Source organism: Chrysoperla carnea, chromosome 2 (genome assembly GCF_905475395.1).
Source record: "Chrysoperla carnea chromosome 2, inChrCarn1.1, whole genome shotgun sequence".
NCBI lineage: Eukaryota > Metazoa > Arthropoda > Insecta > Neuroptera > Chrysopidae > Chrysoperla > Chrysoperla carnea.
In genome coordinates, this window is record NC_058338.1 from 5,824,212 (window position 1) to 5,841,126 (window position 16,915).

The 16,915-nt window shown below is 29.5% G+C and overlaps 3 protein-coding genes across 5 annotated transcripts; 2 read left to right on the forward strand and 1 right to left on the reverse strand.

Moving 5' to 3' along the window:
• The first annotated feature begins 1,539 nt into the window (after nucleotides 1-1,539).
• Nucleotides 1,540-5,239, forward strand: LOC123292503 (growth hormone-regulated TBC protein 1-like). Its single transcript, XM_044873212.1, has 5 exons — nucleotides 1,540-1,563; nucleotides 2,947-3,398; nucleotides 4,059-4,312; nucleotides 4,387-4,572; nucleotides 4,869-5,239. Exons 1-5 carry the CDS (start codon nucleotides 1,541-1,543, stop codon nucleotides 4,941-4,943), a joined length of 990 nt encoding a protein of 329 aa, XP_044729147.1. The 5' UTR covers nucleotide 1,540; the 3' UTR covers nucleotides 4,944-5,239.
• A 1,825-nt stretch (nucleotides 5,240-7,064) lies between these two features.
• Nucleotides 7,065-10,072, reverse strand: LOC123291980 (transmembrane protein 256 homolog). 2 transcript variants are annotated; one of them, XM_044872474.1, is made up of 3 exons: nucleotides 10,002-10,072; nucleotides 8,942-9,238; nucleotides 7,065-7,730 (listed from the first exon to the last, which is right to left on the reverse strand). In XM_044872474.1, the coding sequence occupies exons 1-3, from the start codon at nucleotides 10,017-10,019 to the stop codon at nucleotides 7,587-7,589; spliced, it is 459 nt and encodes a 152-aa protein (XP_044728409.1). In that variant the 5' UTR covers nucleotides 10,020-10,072; the 3' UTR covers nucleotides 7,065-7,586. The 2 variants fall into 2 exon arrangements, with proteins under 2 accessions (XP_044728409.1, XP_044728408.1); XM_044872473.1 differs by lacking the exon at nucleotides 10,002-10,072 and adding an exon at nucleotides 9,638-9,843.
• On the forward strand, nucleotides 9,866-12,504 carry LOC123291981 (mitochondrial import inner membrane translocase subunit TIM14). Of its 2 annotated transcripts, none has more exons than XM_044872475.1 (3): nucleotides 9,866-9,986; nucleotides 11,256-11,466; nucleotides 12,334-12,504. In XM_044872475.1, the coding sequence occupies exons 1-3, from the start codon at nucleotides 9,978-9,980 to the stop codon at nucleotides 12,477-12,479; spliced, it is 366 nt and encodes a 121-aa protein (XP_044728410.1). In that variant the 5' UTR covers nucleotides 9,866-9,977; the 3' UTR covers nucleotides 12,480-12,504. The 2 variants fall into 2 exon arrangements, with proteins under 2 accessions (XP_044728410.1, XP_044728411.1); XM_044872476.1 differs by lacking the exon at nucleotides 9,866-9,986 and adding an exon at nucleotides 10,903-11,010.
• The last annotated feature ends 4,411 nt before the right edge of the window (nucleotides 12,505-16,915 follow it).

Sequence of the window (16,915 nt, forward strand, 5' to 3'; positions counted from 1 at the left end):
CACGCATTTAGGTATTTTTGGTATTTTTTAGTAAATTTATAACAAAAATCTCTAAAAAATAAATATATGATAAAACGCGGTAAATTTAATATATATTGTTTGGGAATTTATTATATCAGAAATTTTAAATAAAATGAAATAATTATACTTTTAATATGGTATACTTTTTGATAAATAATTCACTTGCACTTTTTTTTATTTACTAACATAATTAATTGTCGTGTAATCCTATCTGATTTCATTTTGTTTTATTTATAATTCATTTCTATGAATTCATACCTATATTATTTGTGGGACGAATACTTTGATCTAAATGACTTTTTTAATTCGAAAAAAAATTCGGGGATTAATTTTTTTTTCTACGTTTTTAATTAACCTTTACAAATGTTTAGAAGTCAAATTTATAAATATATCAAAAGATTCATGATTCGTCGTTGATTGTATTTTTCTATGATTCATATGAAGCCTTTGCAGCTATTTTTAATTAGCATTATTAATATATTATGGGTCCGTTGAGACTAATGAACCCTTATTTAAAATAAATTTTAGGTGATATTAATAAAATATTTTTAGTAAATAAATTATGTCATACATAATTGAAGTAATATGTGATAATCATTTTGTTAAGACAAATGTGCATTTTTTAAGTGAGAGCAGAGAGGCAGGCATGTTGAATATGTGTTGAATACATGTCATGATGTTATTAGCTCAGGCCTAAATCTGGCCTATCACAGACCTCGATTTGACTTAGGCCTGGCCAAACTCTGACCTTGCTGAGGGTTATAATAATAATAATAATAATAGAAGAAATGCATTATCTTCTGGAATTTCTCTTTCCCAACTACCAGGCAGCTCTTTGCTACTAAGCCTGATATAGTGCTTCAGGATATCTCATCCAAGACTCTGTACGTCATCGAGTTCTCTGCGCCTGCAGAAACGAACATAGTCACGAAGGAGGAGCAAAAGCAGACTAAATATCTTGATCTCTTACAAGAACTACGACAACTACACCCTGGCTACTCAGTCAAAATGGTTGTCCTCATTATCGGTAGTCTTGGCGGAATTTGTCCCACTCTCGAGATGAATCTATCTCAAATTCCGGTCTGCAGGTCTCATCTTCGTCACCTTATCTCTTCTATGCAGAAGGCTGTTATCATAGGCACCCTTCGTACATTGAGATCGCATCAGACTGTCTTCAAGTAACAGCCCTTAAAGTTTCTTCCTCCACCTCCAAACTATGGAGAAATTAGTCTAATCCCCCTAATTTTCTATAAACTGAAGCAAATTTCTGAAATTTCCAATACAATCAATATTTTTTTCAATTATATTTTAAACAACTGACATTGTTACATTTGGTGAGGGTATAATTGGTACAGGCTCCTAATATGAACATATGTCCAATTTGCACACTATTTTCATATATGTTTTTTTTTACTATGTATTTTCACATAAATGATTATATTTTTTAAGTGTAATGACCATTTTAAAATAAGTAGGTAATGTTGCTTCAAACGAATTTTATCTATAATATACCAAAATTATGGCACAAAAATCAAATTTTAGGTAAATAAAAATCAAAATTTACTTTTTATTTATTATTACACTTCTTAAAACTTTCGCTTGATAAATTTAGGTTACCTACACCACCTACCCATAATATGAATCATGTATTCCGTTGAGATTAAAATTTTCTCAAGTGTAGATAATAAAATATGCACTTTAATTAATGAAAATGTATGTAATAAATTTCCTATTGCAGATTTTTCAAAATAAGGAAAAACTAGTTTTGATTATTTATATGGTATATCAACAATCAATCAAATTTTATATCTGAAAATATTTGTATTAAATTTTAATTTATAAAAAATATTTTGTACACTTTTGACGCCCACTTTTATAAAAATACAAACTTTAATTTATTAGATTTATAAAAATCATAGCTTCCTCTTTTGAAATTCGAGAAAACAACATCAAATTTTCCCTGAAAATAATTTAAAATAAAAATATTAAAATATTTTATTCATGTAAGCTCATAGTTTCGGGAAAATATTTCTTAGAAAATATTGGAGTTTTAGTCCAGGATCACGTTTTTGAAAAATAGTCATTTTGGGATATCTTTTACATACCCCTGTATGTGCCAAACATTCTATGGACTCCCTATTTTAAATATTAGCGCATGAAATCTGTAATAGTACCTCTCATAGTGGCAAAAGTACTACGGAAGACGGAATTTATTTCTGAGTATTTGTAAGAAGGGGCAAATGAAGTATTCGCTATGCTAGTTTGGGATAAACTGTCTGGTTCCAAACAGCCATATAGAATCATCAGAAATTCATTGCGAAAATTGCGACGATTTTCTCTATAAAGCAAGATATTATTAGAAGCGATAAAATATATTTTAACTTTGCTAGTACCTATTAATATACTATTAATAATTGTAGGACTTGTGTAACCTTCAGAAGCTAGTGCAGGGAGTCAGATATAGAATGTTTGGATTCTAAACCTAGGATACATCGAACATGAGACCCACCAATCCCGGTGGAAAAGCTGTGGGTTTCATGCACTGCTACTGATATCGACAGAATCATATATCATCAACTGATTAAAATAGTACCTTCCACTCTAAGACCTTCCACTCATTTTTTGATTAGTTAACTAAAAAACGAGCCATTAGCCATAATAGATTAAAATGGTACACCCAGTATACTAAAATTTTTGCCTATATTTGTCTTTTTTGTAGGAAACAACTTTCTAAGTTAAAGTGTTATTCTATTTCTTATCATAAATGAGTTAAAGGTGACCTCAGATGCCCTTGAACATGAAAATAAAGTTCAAGGTGTCGAAAAGACATTCCACTTCAATTTGGATGTTTTTCGATCTGTTATTAATTTATAAATGAAACATATTTCCTTTTATGACCTAATATTTTTGATTTGTTAAATATAGTAAAACCGATGAATATGGATTCGAACGTCCTGAAGATTTTGATTATGCAACACTTGAAGAATTCATGTCAATTTACCTACCAATATTAGCAAGACGTGCAAAAAAATGGTCCAATTTTTTAAAAAAGAATCCTTCGTTACGTCCAAATGCTGCTCTTAAACGATATATACGTAAAGGTGTTCCAAGTGAACATCGTGGTCGAGTATGGTTGGCAACATCGGGAGCCGATGTGATGCGTGAAAAAAATCAACGACTCTATCAAGAACTATTAAAACAACCGTACAACAAAGAAGTAGCTGATACAATACGGATTGATTTACCACGAACGTTTCCAGATAATATTTATTTTCATCAGACACAAGATGTTCAGGATCAATTATTTCGTATTTTAATTGCATTTTCGATTCATAATAAGGAAATTGGATATTGCCAGGGAATGAATTACATTGCTGGTAATTTTAAAAATATTATACTTCTCTTGTGGAAATATTCTAGACAAAAGACTTAAAAAGTCTTACTAATGCAAAACAAAATTTTGCTTGTAACTTCGATGAAACTAAGTATATTCGATAATGTTAATCCAAAACATACAAAAATCGGGTTCATTTAACGATTGGACGAGTATTTCCCGACATATCACCCCAAATCGTATACCAGAGAGATATCTTGAAGCGATTTCAATCAATAAAATTCAAAAATTATTAATCCAGGAATCAAATGAACCATATTTTTGTGTTATCAAGTTAAGTTTCGATTATGAATCAATTATCTATATCCTAGACTATATAAATACGTATTCCGACTGCCATGTAGTCATCATCAGTATGAATTATCTAATCTACCTACTCTTGTATGTTACTCGTTGCAGATCGTCACTTAAATAACAACGAGTAACACACACAATAAGAGCAATTTACGATTAGCTAATTCATACTGATGATGACTACATGATAGTCTAAATACGTATTTATATAGTAAAGTTTAGTTCAAAATATCTTAGAATTCTCATCTATTTTCTAATTTTCCAATTTAGTTAGCGGATTCTTACTCAATCAAAACTAATAGTATCCGCATATACTTAGTGATTGAATAATTTTTGTTTTCTGTTTTAGGTTTATTACTTCTCGTTACAAAAAATGAAGAAACATCGTTCTGGTTATTTTTAGTTTTAATCGAACATCATTTACCCCCTAATTATTATTCAAAAAGTATGCATGGATTAATTACAGATATCAATACGCTGGAACGTCTTGTTGACGCTGTTGATCCACGTATCAATCAACATTTTAAAAGTTTGGATGTAACATGGCCAATAGTTGTCACTAAGTGGTTTGTTTGTCTTTTTGTTGAAGTTTTACCAATTGAGGTCAGTTTTATCAATTTTTTATATTAATTATGTACTTCGTTGTCGGAATACTTATTATATTTGTTTTATTTTAGACAGTACTTCGAATTTGGGATTGTTTATTTGCAGAAGGGAATAAAATATTATTCAGGGTATCGTTAACATTAATTAGAAAAAATCGTGATCAACTATTAGCATGTACGGATTTCCCAGCGATTATTACCTGTTTTAGAAACATGACAAGAGATAAAGAGGTAGTTAATTGCCAACAATTTTTAAAGGTTTGTACAAATTTTTCCATTTTAATTATATAAATATTTATAAAAAGGTATTCAGAGCTCAAGCTTAACTTGAAATTTTTATTTCAAGTGCTTTTGTCTGCTAAATGGTGTCAATTTCTATAAAATTTTGGCAAAACAGTCTCTTTGCATTTGTAGAAGGCATTTAAGATGTGAATCTGTAATAATCTGTGATGTGAATAGATTTTTATCGTTGCTTTTTCAAGGCTCGTGGTTCCTTGAGCCGCGAAAATAAAGCTAATATTTAATACTAAATTGTATTTTTTTTTAAATTTCAGAGCATGTTCAAAGAATCTCTAGCACGTAAAACCATTGAAGAATTACGAAAAAATGTTCCAAACAGAGTCAGTTAGCGAAACGTAAATGAATCGAAAATAAGTGATACGTTTAACGACTTATAATAAGTATTTTTTTTTTACTTATACAAAAAAAAATTACAACACAATTTTTTTTTAAACATTCCCAACACATAGGTAGCCGATTTTTTTTTTAAATAGATGTGTTTGTCCGGATCACAAATTTAGAAAACTATTCCTGATATACAAAGGCATTTTTGATAAAATTCTTCCATTATTTATTACTTTATAAAAGTTTGAAAACTTTCAAGTTTTCAAACTGTTTCGAATCAACAATAACAATTGTTTTATTTAAATGTTTTTAGATAATTTCTTTTTATCGTTCTAGAAATATCGAACAAAAATTTAGTTCGAAAAGCGTATAAAGCTCTCTAAAAAATTATATCGAATATTCCGTAAAAATTCGATAATTTATAAAATACTTTAAAAAGGTAATATCAATTTATCGATAAATAATATCGATTCTAATATATTATTGTTGTTTGTTGATTTAAAAAAAAGTATATTAAGTAATTGTTTACTTATTTGTCAAAACGAAGTGTTCCTGTTACGAATAATTAACTGTTTGATGTCGTTAAATATTTGAATTTTCAAAACAAAAAAAAATATATAATTCAGCTTCATGAAAATCGTTTAAATGGAAAGAAATTCGCTTAACATCTTAATTATTTTAGTAAACTTACTTCTCTTCATTCATTGATAGTAAATGTTTCGTACAAGGTGCCCGAGAAAAACTGGATGATATGTCAGGATATCTCCGATGATTTTTTTTTATCAAAAAAAGGGTAAAATTGAGATCATACACACTATACTTGTACGCCTGTGTAGATATAACTAGATCTTTTATCTCAGTTTTACCATTTTTTTTATTTAAAAATCATCGGAGATATCCTAATATATATTACAGTTTTTCTCGGGTGATATCTTTACTAACGGAGGTAACTAATATGCTTGAACATGTTTAACGTTAAAGGTAGATATGTGGAAGAATCTACGTCAAATGAGGATCAAACGTACAACCTCGTTCTTTCCGAGCCAGTAGTACTGATTCAACTTAATTTAAAAGTTGCTGAAAACAAAATAGTAGAAAAATTGCGCTTATATTAAGGCAGAATTACATTTTTTGTGAATTTCAGTAATGAATTGAAACGATTATCATGAAACTGAATGAATTTGTAAAAGTATTAATAAAATATTAAAACCCAAAACGTCATTCTAGTCAACAACATAATATTTTGACCAAATGTTGATGTTTAAAATAGCAACAAAAAATAGTCTTGGTAGTGTCATTTTTAAAATATTAAACAAATTGTAAAAAAAAAAAGTATAATTTTGTTTTATAAAAAAGCAAAATGTGAAAATACATAATAAAAAAGTGAATCGATTTCTTTATACATTTCTAATCCTTTTTTTATTTTTCGTCCAACCAATTCTGTGCTCATCCTGGCGGGAGGGGGTTCAAACATTTTTCATTATGTTAGCTCACATTTTATTATGTCAGAATGTGAAGTTTTCAAGAATTGGAGTCCTGATCCCTGAATTAAGCATATAAGTGATAGCTAGCGAAAAACTGACATCGCAGCTGAAAAGAATGACCCAAAATTAGTGGGTTTCAAAAAAAATTCCACTAAGATCGGCTTAAGTTTGTCTATGTAATCAAAAAAATAAAATTTTTTAACTTTATGACGTCATCAGAATCCAAAAAAATTAATTTTGCTCTATCACATCCAATTTTTATCCAATTTTAATAAACCAAGTATGTAATCGTACCAAATTTGGGTCATACTTTTTAAATTTGTAATCAAAATTAACCTAGCTCTAATAAATTTGAAGAATTTAGAGTCTTGGTCCTGGAATTAAGTATATAAGTGATAGCTAGCGAAAAATTGACATCACAATTGAAAAAAATTTTCCAAAATTAGTGGGATTCAAAAAAATTCCAATAAGATCGGGTCAAATTTGACTGTTATCAAAAAGATATTAATTCATCATCAACAACTTCTCAAAAGGGGGAAAATTTGGAAAATAAATGTAAAAATTTTACCTGTATCTTCACCCATCGATTTTCTCTTCTGTTGTAAATAAATGGTGTCTTTTAATTTCAAAAAATGCTACTGATTTTCAAATGATAAATAACATGGTATATTTTCTTAAACGTTCAGCCAAATTTACATTATGCTAATGTTTCAAACCAATTTCTAATAATTTACCATTAAATGATTCAGTAATTGAGACAATACCCTCATGCAATCAATACTCTTATCGAGCGGGAGATAAAAAAGAAGCAATAACCATTAACTAACCAAAAAAAATTAGAACAAAATTGATTGGACTAGAATTATATTTTTATCCAAATTATTCCACTAACAGTTACGAGATAATATGGACAGGTATAAAACTATCTTGGGATAAGGTGCTTTTTGTTGTTAAGGAATTAATTCATACCCAAAATTAGACCAGTTCCTATGGGTTACTGATCTTAAACATTAGAATATTGTAAATTAGAACTCTACAAATACTTTTTTGTTTGGTAAAGTACAATAATATGTGACACAACAAATAATTACGTTATAAAACAACTTAAATTAATATAATAATTCAATTATTTAAATTAATTTAAAAACACTGATTTGTTTTTATTTATATAATCATTGCTAACCATCCAATTATTAAACAAGTACCTCCGATTGGAGCCAATTTTGAGAATTTTGTATCACCGGTGAATGCTCGATAATACAATGTACCACTAAATAAGATGATACCAGCGGATAAAAATGTTGCACTCTGAAATAGAAAAAGTGGTTATAACAAGAAATATAACAACAGACGGAATGTTGATTTTGCTAATAAAAAGCCACCAAAAATTTATTTCGGAAAAATACACACGCTTTCTTGTCAAAAACTTAAATTAAATTTTAAACCTTCTGTCAAAAACGCGGGCATCCAATTTGATGACGTAATATGAGTATCATTATACGAAATAACACAAATAAGTTTGACAAATATATTCATAGACAACTGATTATAATAAATATAAATACTTATCTATGTTTATATTATACCCAACTGTCTACACTGAACTAAATGATGGTCTATGACTCATACCGCTATGACATCACAGCAGGGCTTACCCACGTTTTAGGTCACGTGATATACAGTTTAAAAAATACGCTTTTTAATTTTAATATTTTAAAAGAAAAATGTGCTTTTATGACTCGAAATCAGAATATTTAAGTATATTTTTACATAAATTTTAACTTTTTTCAAATTTCATGATTTATTTTTGACTAACGATAATACCCTATTGTATAAAATACTTTGTTTGTACTAAGATAAATAATCAGTATTTGATGTTTGAGTAAAAATTGATAAATCTACGGCTATTTGACAGCCAATTCAAAACGACTGAAAAATTGAGAGGATTTAGTCAAGTAGTTCGCGGGACAACAATCTTTTTGTTCAATGATTAATGCATACTTCAAACATCGTGAGTGATTTCCTTTTGGCAAATCTACCATGGCATAACAACTTTTTCCTCTGTCTAATTCTTCAAAGCTGGACTTTACTTTCGGGTCAGATCGATGTTGTGTGGGGAATTTATCTAACAGCCACGGCCTAACATATTAAGCTTTGAACAAATGAGATATTTTCAAGAAATACGCTCTTGAAGTTTGCGTACTTAATCGCATGGACTTTATCTGCTTTATTATGGATACATTGTGTATACTGGGTGTTCCAAAAATTACAAATATTTGAAGAGCTGTGGATATGAGGTAGAATTCTAAGACGCAAAGTTATGTCGTTATTTTCGATCTGTTGTTTAAGCCGTCGACAATATAGGAGTTCAAAATTATTACTTTTTATAACTATGAGAGATTGTGATAATGAATTTTGGGGACACTCTGTATACAGGGTGTTCTATGTTCTATTTATATTAAATTAAAGTTTTTGAGACTGTAAGAAATTCATAGTTTTTGTATGCAAAATATAATTACCGTTTTTGGTGCCCGGCAAAGTGGAGTCGCTAACAATGCTAACGTATGAATGAAATGATATCGATTTGCTGTTTCAAAAACAACTTTTAAATCAACATCCTCCTTCTCAACCGGTGGAAACTTTCGATGTGATCCATATGCACCTAAAATAACAGCTGTTGCACCACTTAAACCAGCTAATCGAACCATGGGTCCAGCATTTCGAGCCAATTGATCAAGTGGTATTCGTTCGGTGATTATTTTAACTGTTTGAGTTCCTGGTTCACGTGATTGTAAACCCAAATTTGGTAAAATTGTCTAGAAAGAAGAAATTACATTTTTATTTACTATTCATTTTGTCCATTTTAAAAGCCGGTAAGAAAATTTGTAATATTAATAAAATTCAATTTAAGGTTTTTTTAGATTGAAAATCGTCGTCGATATCTCGCTCTTTGATGAACAAGTTAACGTTATTATTGATTAATTAATAAGGGTGCGAATTAATGATTAAATTTCCAACCGGATAGGTTTTGGATGTATTTTTTCAAACTACTGATACGCCCGCAAAACCAATATTCAACAAGGCAGATACATAGATTTTCAAAAATGACTCGAATTCAATCGAAATAAAGTAAATAATCAATTATTTTAATCGTAAAATAATAGAAATTCCGAAAATTCTTTAGAGAAAATATCTTAAAAAGATTGATCACTTACATTACTTGTACTTTTCGCAAGATTTATGACACCAGTTGATATGGGATTTGAGAAAACTATATAATCAATTACGCCCGGTAAACTCATTATTCACAAATAATTTTTAATCAAAAATTTAAATTACAATTATTAATTTATTTTTATATAAAACTCGAGATTGATTTTTTTACCAAGTCATAACAGTCCAATGTATTATTAGTGTGTGTAGTACCAACTTTATAAAATTTATCGAATGAATTAAAGTTTTTTTTTTTTTACATTTCTTTAATTTTTCAAAATGATTATTAGCAAGATCAGTAAATAAATTTTTTATTTTTTGGAAATTATAAGCTAAAGCAGCATGTCAAAGGTAATACTAAAATACCTGTTTTTTATTATTCATTGCTTATTAACGGTGTAATTGTTCTGTCAAAATATTATTATTTTTTAACCGACTTCAAATCAAAAATAAAGAGGTTCTCAATCGTCACCCATTCTTTTGACTGGGTGCCGATTTTGATGATTCTTTGTATATTTGAAAGCTCGTGCTTCCCGTGTGGTTCCATTTCAATTTGGTCCAGTTCTGACAATGGTATCCATGGGAAGACCATATAAGTCTTAAATTTGCATTAAGTATGTGCGCGAAAAATGGACGAATAACTCAATATCACGTCCACCGATTTCGATGATTCTTTATCTATTTGAAAGCTCGTGCTTCCCGTGTGGTCCCATTTCAATTTGGTCCAGTTCTGACAAAGATATCCATGTGAAAACCATATGTCTTAAATTTGCATTATGTGCGCGACAAATTGACGAATAACTCAGTTTCACGCCCACCGATTTCGATGATTCTTTTTTTAGTGAAAAATTAGTTGGTGTACTTCAGATTCACTAAAAATCATAAAATAAAAAAACTTTTTCAATTCAAAAACAAATTAATATGCACTAAAAAGTAAATAATAACGAAAATATAATGTAGTTACAATTATCGTTATTTTTGGAGTCGGTGTCAGCCAAGTTAATGTATCAAACTGTTCTGTCACATTTGTTTCCTTGGCTGACACCGACTCCAAAAATAACAATAATTGTAACTACATTATATTTTCGTTATTATTTACTTTTTAGTACATATTAATTTGTTTTGGAAAAGTTTTTCTTTTGAAGTCGGTTTTCTTTTTGTTAAAAGTTTTTTTTATTCAAAAACCTACCTTCGATTGCGCATGTGCATTTCGGCTTCCACAACAAGTATAGCCAAATTACAAAAAACAAAGTTAAATGTCATTTATCAGAAAAATACATGCTTGCAGCGCTAAAAATTCTCAAAAGTATTTTACTTTTTAAAAAAAATTAAAAAAAATAATAAATATTTATAAATTTTTAAAAAACAAAAAATGGTACGTAAAAAGACAAAACACTCACTTTTCATATTTCACAAAAATTATAAATTGTCATTTTGATTTAAAAAAATTTGTACCATGATAATTGAATATATTTAGAACGAAATAATCCTTATTTTTTGCTCTCGGAAAAATGTATGAAAAATTCTCTGTATTTGATTTTCCCAATTTCGTAACGATGAGTTTAGCAGGTAGAAATTAGTATTATATTATTATTTTTTTTTTTGTTTCATTTAATTTAGGCCAGTAGTGTAATTGCAGCTGGTTTGGGGTTAGCGGTATTGGGTTTTGGTGGACGATATGTGTTACGTCAAATGCCGAATGTAGCGAAAACAATGCAAGAAGCTATGAAAGCTATGCCCAAAATTGATGCAGAAACTGTTGTTGGTTCCAAATATTATAAGGGTGGTTTTGATCCAAAAATGTCGCGGCGAGAGGCAGCTTTAATACTAGGTATAATTAATACTCTGACAAATTGTGTCTTCCTCAAATATTTACATGTACCATAAACTGTCTTGGCTCCGTGATGGATAATAGATATCTGTTTCACCAGGAATACCAGGATGATGCAATAAGTAGAACCATAGTACGTAACAGAAAAAATTTCAATAGCCGTGTATTCTGATTACGTTGACGGGCGAACGAACTGTTTTTGTATTGCAAAATTCTTTCACACTAGCTTTTAGGTCGCGAACTTAATTTTTACAGTAGAGCATTGGGGTATACAGGGTTATTCACGTGAAACGATACAGAAGATTATGGCTAAACCTTAATTTTAAGAAAATTTCCTTTCTTGGGTAGGTAGAGGATTATTGGCTGTACATACAGGATGTCAGGAAAACACGATAAATATCAAAACTGTGTTTTTTTAAATCGAGCATCCTGTATATTATTTTATTTTCAGGTTCTATAATTTTAAAAATGTAAAGCCAATATGCTGTTGGTTTTCTGACTAAGGCTCAAAAACGGGCTTAACCGATTCGATTATTCTTAATTCTTTTTTTGATATGTTCGTAATAATACCAGGAAGGTATAGAAACCATAATATTGGGGAAAACGCAAGATAACAGCCCGAAACTAAATAAAATCCTCTCATAAGCCTTCCCCCCTCAACTGGTGAAGCTCGTAAGGGCAAGACTACACTTCAGTACATATTTCCATATAAAAAAATAGAAAGAAACGAAGAAATTATCCAGTAGTCGGGAATCGAACTCTCTAAATATCTAGGACGTCTAGAACGATTTAGATTATCGGATAGAATTAGAATTACATTGAAAAAATTTCTTAAACTAATGGTTTTAATATCGATCCTACTTTTAGGTATCAGTCCAACTTCAAATAAGACAAAAATCAAGGATGCCTTTAAAAAAGTGATGTCTGTTAATCATCCAGATCGTGGTGGATCACCATATCTAGCTGCTAAAATTAACGAAGCTAAAGATTATTTGGAAAATAATAAATCATAAATTTATTTTATTTATGTTTAGTTAATTTAATTTAGGAGTTGTACAGATAATTTTTTTTGGTTGTTTTCAATCAGAATTGTTTTTAATTCAAATGTATATAAATTATTTTTTCTAGTGAAGTTATTATAAAAAAGAAAAAAAAATCAATAAAAAAAATTTGTATATTATATAAAATTTGACATTCTTTTAAAAAACGTAATTACCCAAGTATTGGCAAAACAATCATCTATAGTTACCAAGACAACTTTTGAAGGTAATTCGCCATGGGAACTGATTCCAGCACTTTCTAGTGGTAGAAAATAGAAGCTGTCTATGACTATAATAGAAGCTTCTACCACCAGACAGCGCTAGAATCAATTCCCATGGCGAATAGCTTTGGTAATAATAGTTAGAGAGATGTACATATGATTTACTGATGGTCATGGTAACCGTCTTCTGGGCCATAAATATGATAGTAGGTAATGCTCCAAGTCGCCCTGTAAGGTTCCTCGAATTTCTATGTGTTATATTCCCTAGAATTTTTAATTAGAATTTTCTAGATGATTATTTATTACGACATGGAAATAATTTTATTTACTTATACTTATAAAATGAACCATGTACTTGCAATTTTGGAACAACAAACATATGGACCTTGACATTATTCAGTTATGAATAGATGAAATATTTTAAAACTAAGTACCTGGCTCCGTTGGCAATATAATCGAAATATTATTTTATATAGACAGTTATAACTATATAAAAAAAATATTTTTAATTTATATCCTAATACTAGCTATTAATATTTCAGTGAAATATCGTTATTACTTATTTTTATAAAGTATAATCAAAGAATAAAAAGAGTTGCTGGTTGGCATAAAATTACAACTGAATCCGTAAACTGAATCAGTTGGTGATTAAATTTTTTAGGTGATATGTCGCAGCCAATTAGTTTAATTAGCCCATTAATCAAAATCTTTTTACTAAACGGCGCCGTTCAAAACTTGCGGCCTGAATAATATTCAGACGTAACGTCTAATACAACATTTAATGAATTGGCGGGCTGATGTTTAGGCAGTTGACTATTTAACAAAAAACGATGAAAATAGGTATCTAACATTAGAAATTGTAAATTTAATAACGTAGGGAATGGATTGAGTGTTTCCAATTGAGCTGATAGTAAATACAGGCAAGAAACTATGAGAGAGATAAAGCGAATGTACGGCCAGTAGTTGTCTCTTTCAAGAATTTCTACACACCTGTAGATCTACAGAGCGTCATTCAATATCAATTTTGTGTGGGTATTGCTCAGTCCATTCTCTATGTCTTTGATTTTTTATGTCCTTATAGCAACGGTGATATTGTTACCCTTCATCGCTAGGATGGTGAGTGGTGACTGCTCCACACCCTTCTCTTATCTGGTCAAGAAAATGCTCTCAAAAACAACTTTTTTTCATAATGGAGGTACACATATTTTGTATATCTGGTATTGAAGCGAAGTCATGAAGTGATAAATTCTCAGCTTACATACACTTCAGGGAATCATGCAGTCTGTGTAGCTTGGAAAATATATCCACTGTTAGGACTTAGGACCATGAGACATCAAATTCCATCATAATCGTACACATTATTTCGTTCAATTTAACAAATATGGTCAAAGAATTTTGTAAAAAAATTTGAATATGTCAATCATCACCGTTCCAAATTAGCCTACATTATTGATTACAAAATATTTGTTTATTAATAATCAATATTATTACACTCATGTTATTATTATGGATTGTAATCGAAATATGAATAAATTTTTTCCATTATATTCATTCAAATATATTTTTATATAACTTTTTCTTTGTATGTACATACAAGTACACAACAAACACCTAAACCTTCTACCTACACTGTTTATTAAACCACACTCACCTACCTCAAAGAACCAGTTTAATAAATAAAAGTAATTTTTTAACATTTTACCATAAATAGATGAGAATAAGAATCAATATAAGAATGGAGTCTACGTCACATAGTAAGTATATATGTTCATGACGTAGACATGAACTGCTTTCGAAGTGTCTTAGTATGGTATTTTTGGTGGAGTCAAATAACAGATCATTTTATTTTTATTTATTGTTTATAGTGATAATCCTCCACTCACTATATGCTTCTTTTTTTTTACCACAAGGCAAAGAACAGATTCGATGCTCCATCACAATGAGTCATAAATTGGTCCTTGTCGTAAGGTTACTTATAGTTATTGCTAGCATAATTAAATCCGCTTAAAATTTTATCATTGTTATTCTTATTAAAACAAATTGAATCTCCTGAATCTTATTTAAGTCTATAGTTTATAATTTGAATAACCCAGGGCAGGGTATGTTGTGAACCTTTTGGGGATCGCCATTTGATGATTGTGGGTTCGCGACAAGATTTATGTAATGATGGCTGGGTGGCTAGTACAAGCGTGGTGTGTAGATTGACTTACCTTTATTTCCCTTCTGCATGAATTTGTTACGGCGAACGTACTCGTGAATGGGAAAATAAGAGGGACTGAAATGTTATTATCCAGATATTGATAACACTGAATGTTATAAGTTTGAGGAACCAAGATTCAGGGTTAAAAAAAAATCTTTTCGATACAGTAACGTAATTAAACTGCTTCTGTTTCGTTATCGTAAATATCTGATAATAATCTAGTTTATACAATATAACGTGTTAGGAGTTAGCTTCATTGAAACATGTTACGTCACTTCATTGAAATCAAACAGATGGACAACGAATAAGATTTTCATTCGATTGACAAAGATAACGCCAGCGTTTTACGTCTGTTAATGTTTTAGTGAAGTTGATTCCTACCTTTAATATATTTCGGGGAACTTTAGTGACGGTCTGTACTTATTTAATAGGTCCGTAATTGAAAGATTTTAAAAATTCGATCTTTTTGATCCATTCAAATGCGTATATTCCAAAATTCACTCCAGTAGTATATGCTAACTAACTAATAGATACTGGATTGAGTGTCAGAACACACGCGTATAGTGAGGATATATAACCTGAATATCATCCTTTTAATTTCCAAATTAAGTAATTATACCGCCGATTTTTTTGAAACTCTCTGTCTGTGGTATAAAGAGCTTAAAAAAACTTATAAAATGAAGTCACCCACCCGTTAAATATAAAAGCTCAAACACCTAAATAAAACTTTTTTGGCAATCAAAAATTTTGGCACATATCTGATTATGTCTTAATCTTTTGAGTAATGATTTTTTTTTTGATGTCCTAAATCGATAATAAATGATAAAAATCAAAAAAGACAAGTGACATTGTTTCATTTTTATGTTTATAAACATTAATTTGATCGTAAACGACGCGTGCTATTTTCAGTATTGTTACCTACAATTATCAATATTTGTTTTTTTGAAAGTTATTATTGTCTGTATAATATTTTGGAATAAGATTATTACATGTCTGGAGTAATGTGTATTGTCTTTAAACCAAGGTTTAACAATCTCTACCATTTATTGTCATGTAACATTGTAGTCGAGTTTTATTGTTTTGCGATTTTTTTTTTAATGCTAAAGAAATTTTACCTTGATTAATATTTGTCTCAATTTTATTAAATAATAATTAATGCATTTTTATTTGGTTTGTCATATTTTTATATATCATTGAAATTTCTTGAAATTACAGTTGGAATTATGAAATTTGTCCTTTAAATGGCGCCTCTTCTTGGTTTATTATTTCTTGTAATTTGTTGGAATTTTATTGTTCGTATAAAAGAAGCTTTGGTTTCGAGAACACTTTAGAGAACACATCGCTTATCTTTCCGTACAAAGAGAATATGGAGGGTAGAGATAAGGAGAACCATCTCTGTATAAAAAAAAGTGTCCATCGAAAAACAGCAAATAAGGGTGGCGCTGCTGTAGCAAAAGTGTAAGATTTAAAAGAAGTGCTCAAAGTAATAAGAGTAAGATAAAGATCTAAAAAAGTTGTTCGAGAAGGATAGAGAATTTCACATCAAACACCTCCTTAACTCCTATTTAAGATAGTTCTCCCAACTCTACCCTCCATAAATGAGAAACGTTCCAAAATCTGAGGTAATTGTTTAGGTCAGATAGGGATTTTTTGCTTTTTGACTAAAAAAAAAATACAATATATATTGATTAATCAAATTTTCAATATTATATTGATAAGAAATTAATTATTATGCATACTTTGTTTCTAAAATGAAAATATTTTATTTATATTCTGATGAGGTAATAGTGTAATACAAAATTATGATGAATGTTTATCATAATAAAATTCGAGAGAACAAAATAGTGTTTACATTAACATCTCATTCAATTAAGAAAATGGTGGTGTGTAACACTCACGAGACCTGCATACACAGTTGTCATTAATGAAGCTTCGAGAATAGTCATATTCTCTTTATCGAGCTGAAATATCCGGCTTTGTCTGGTTAT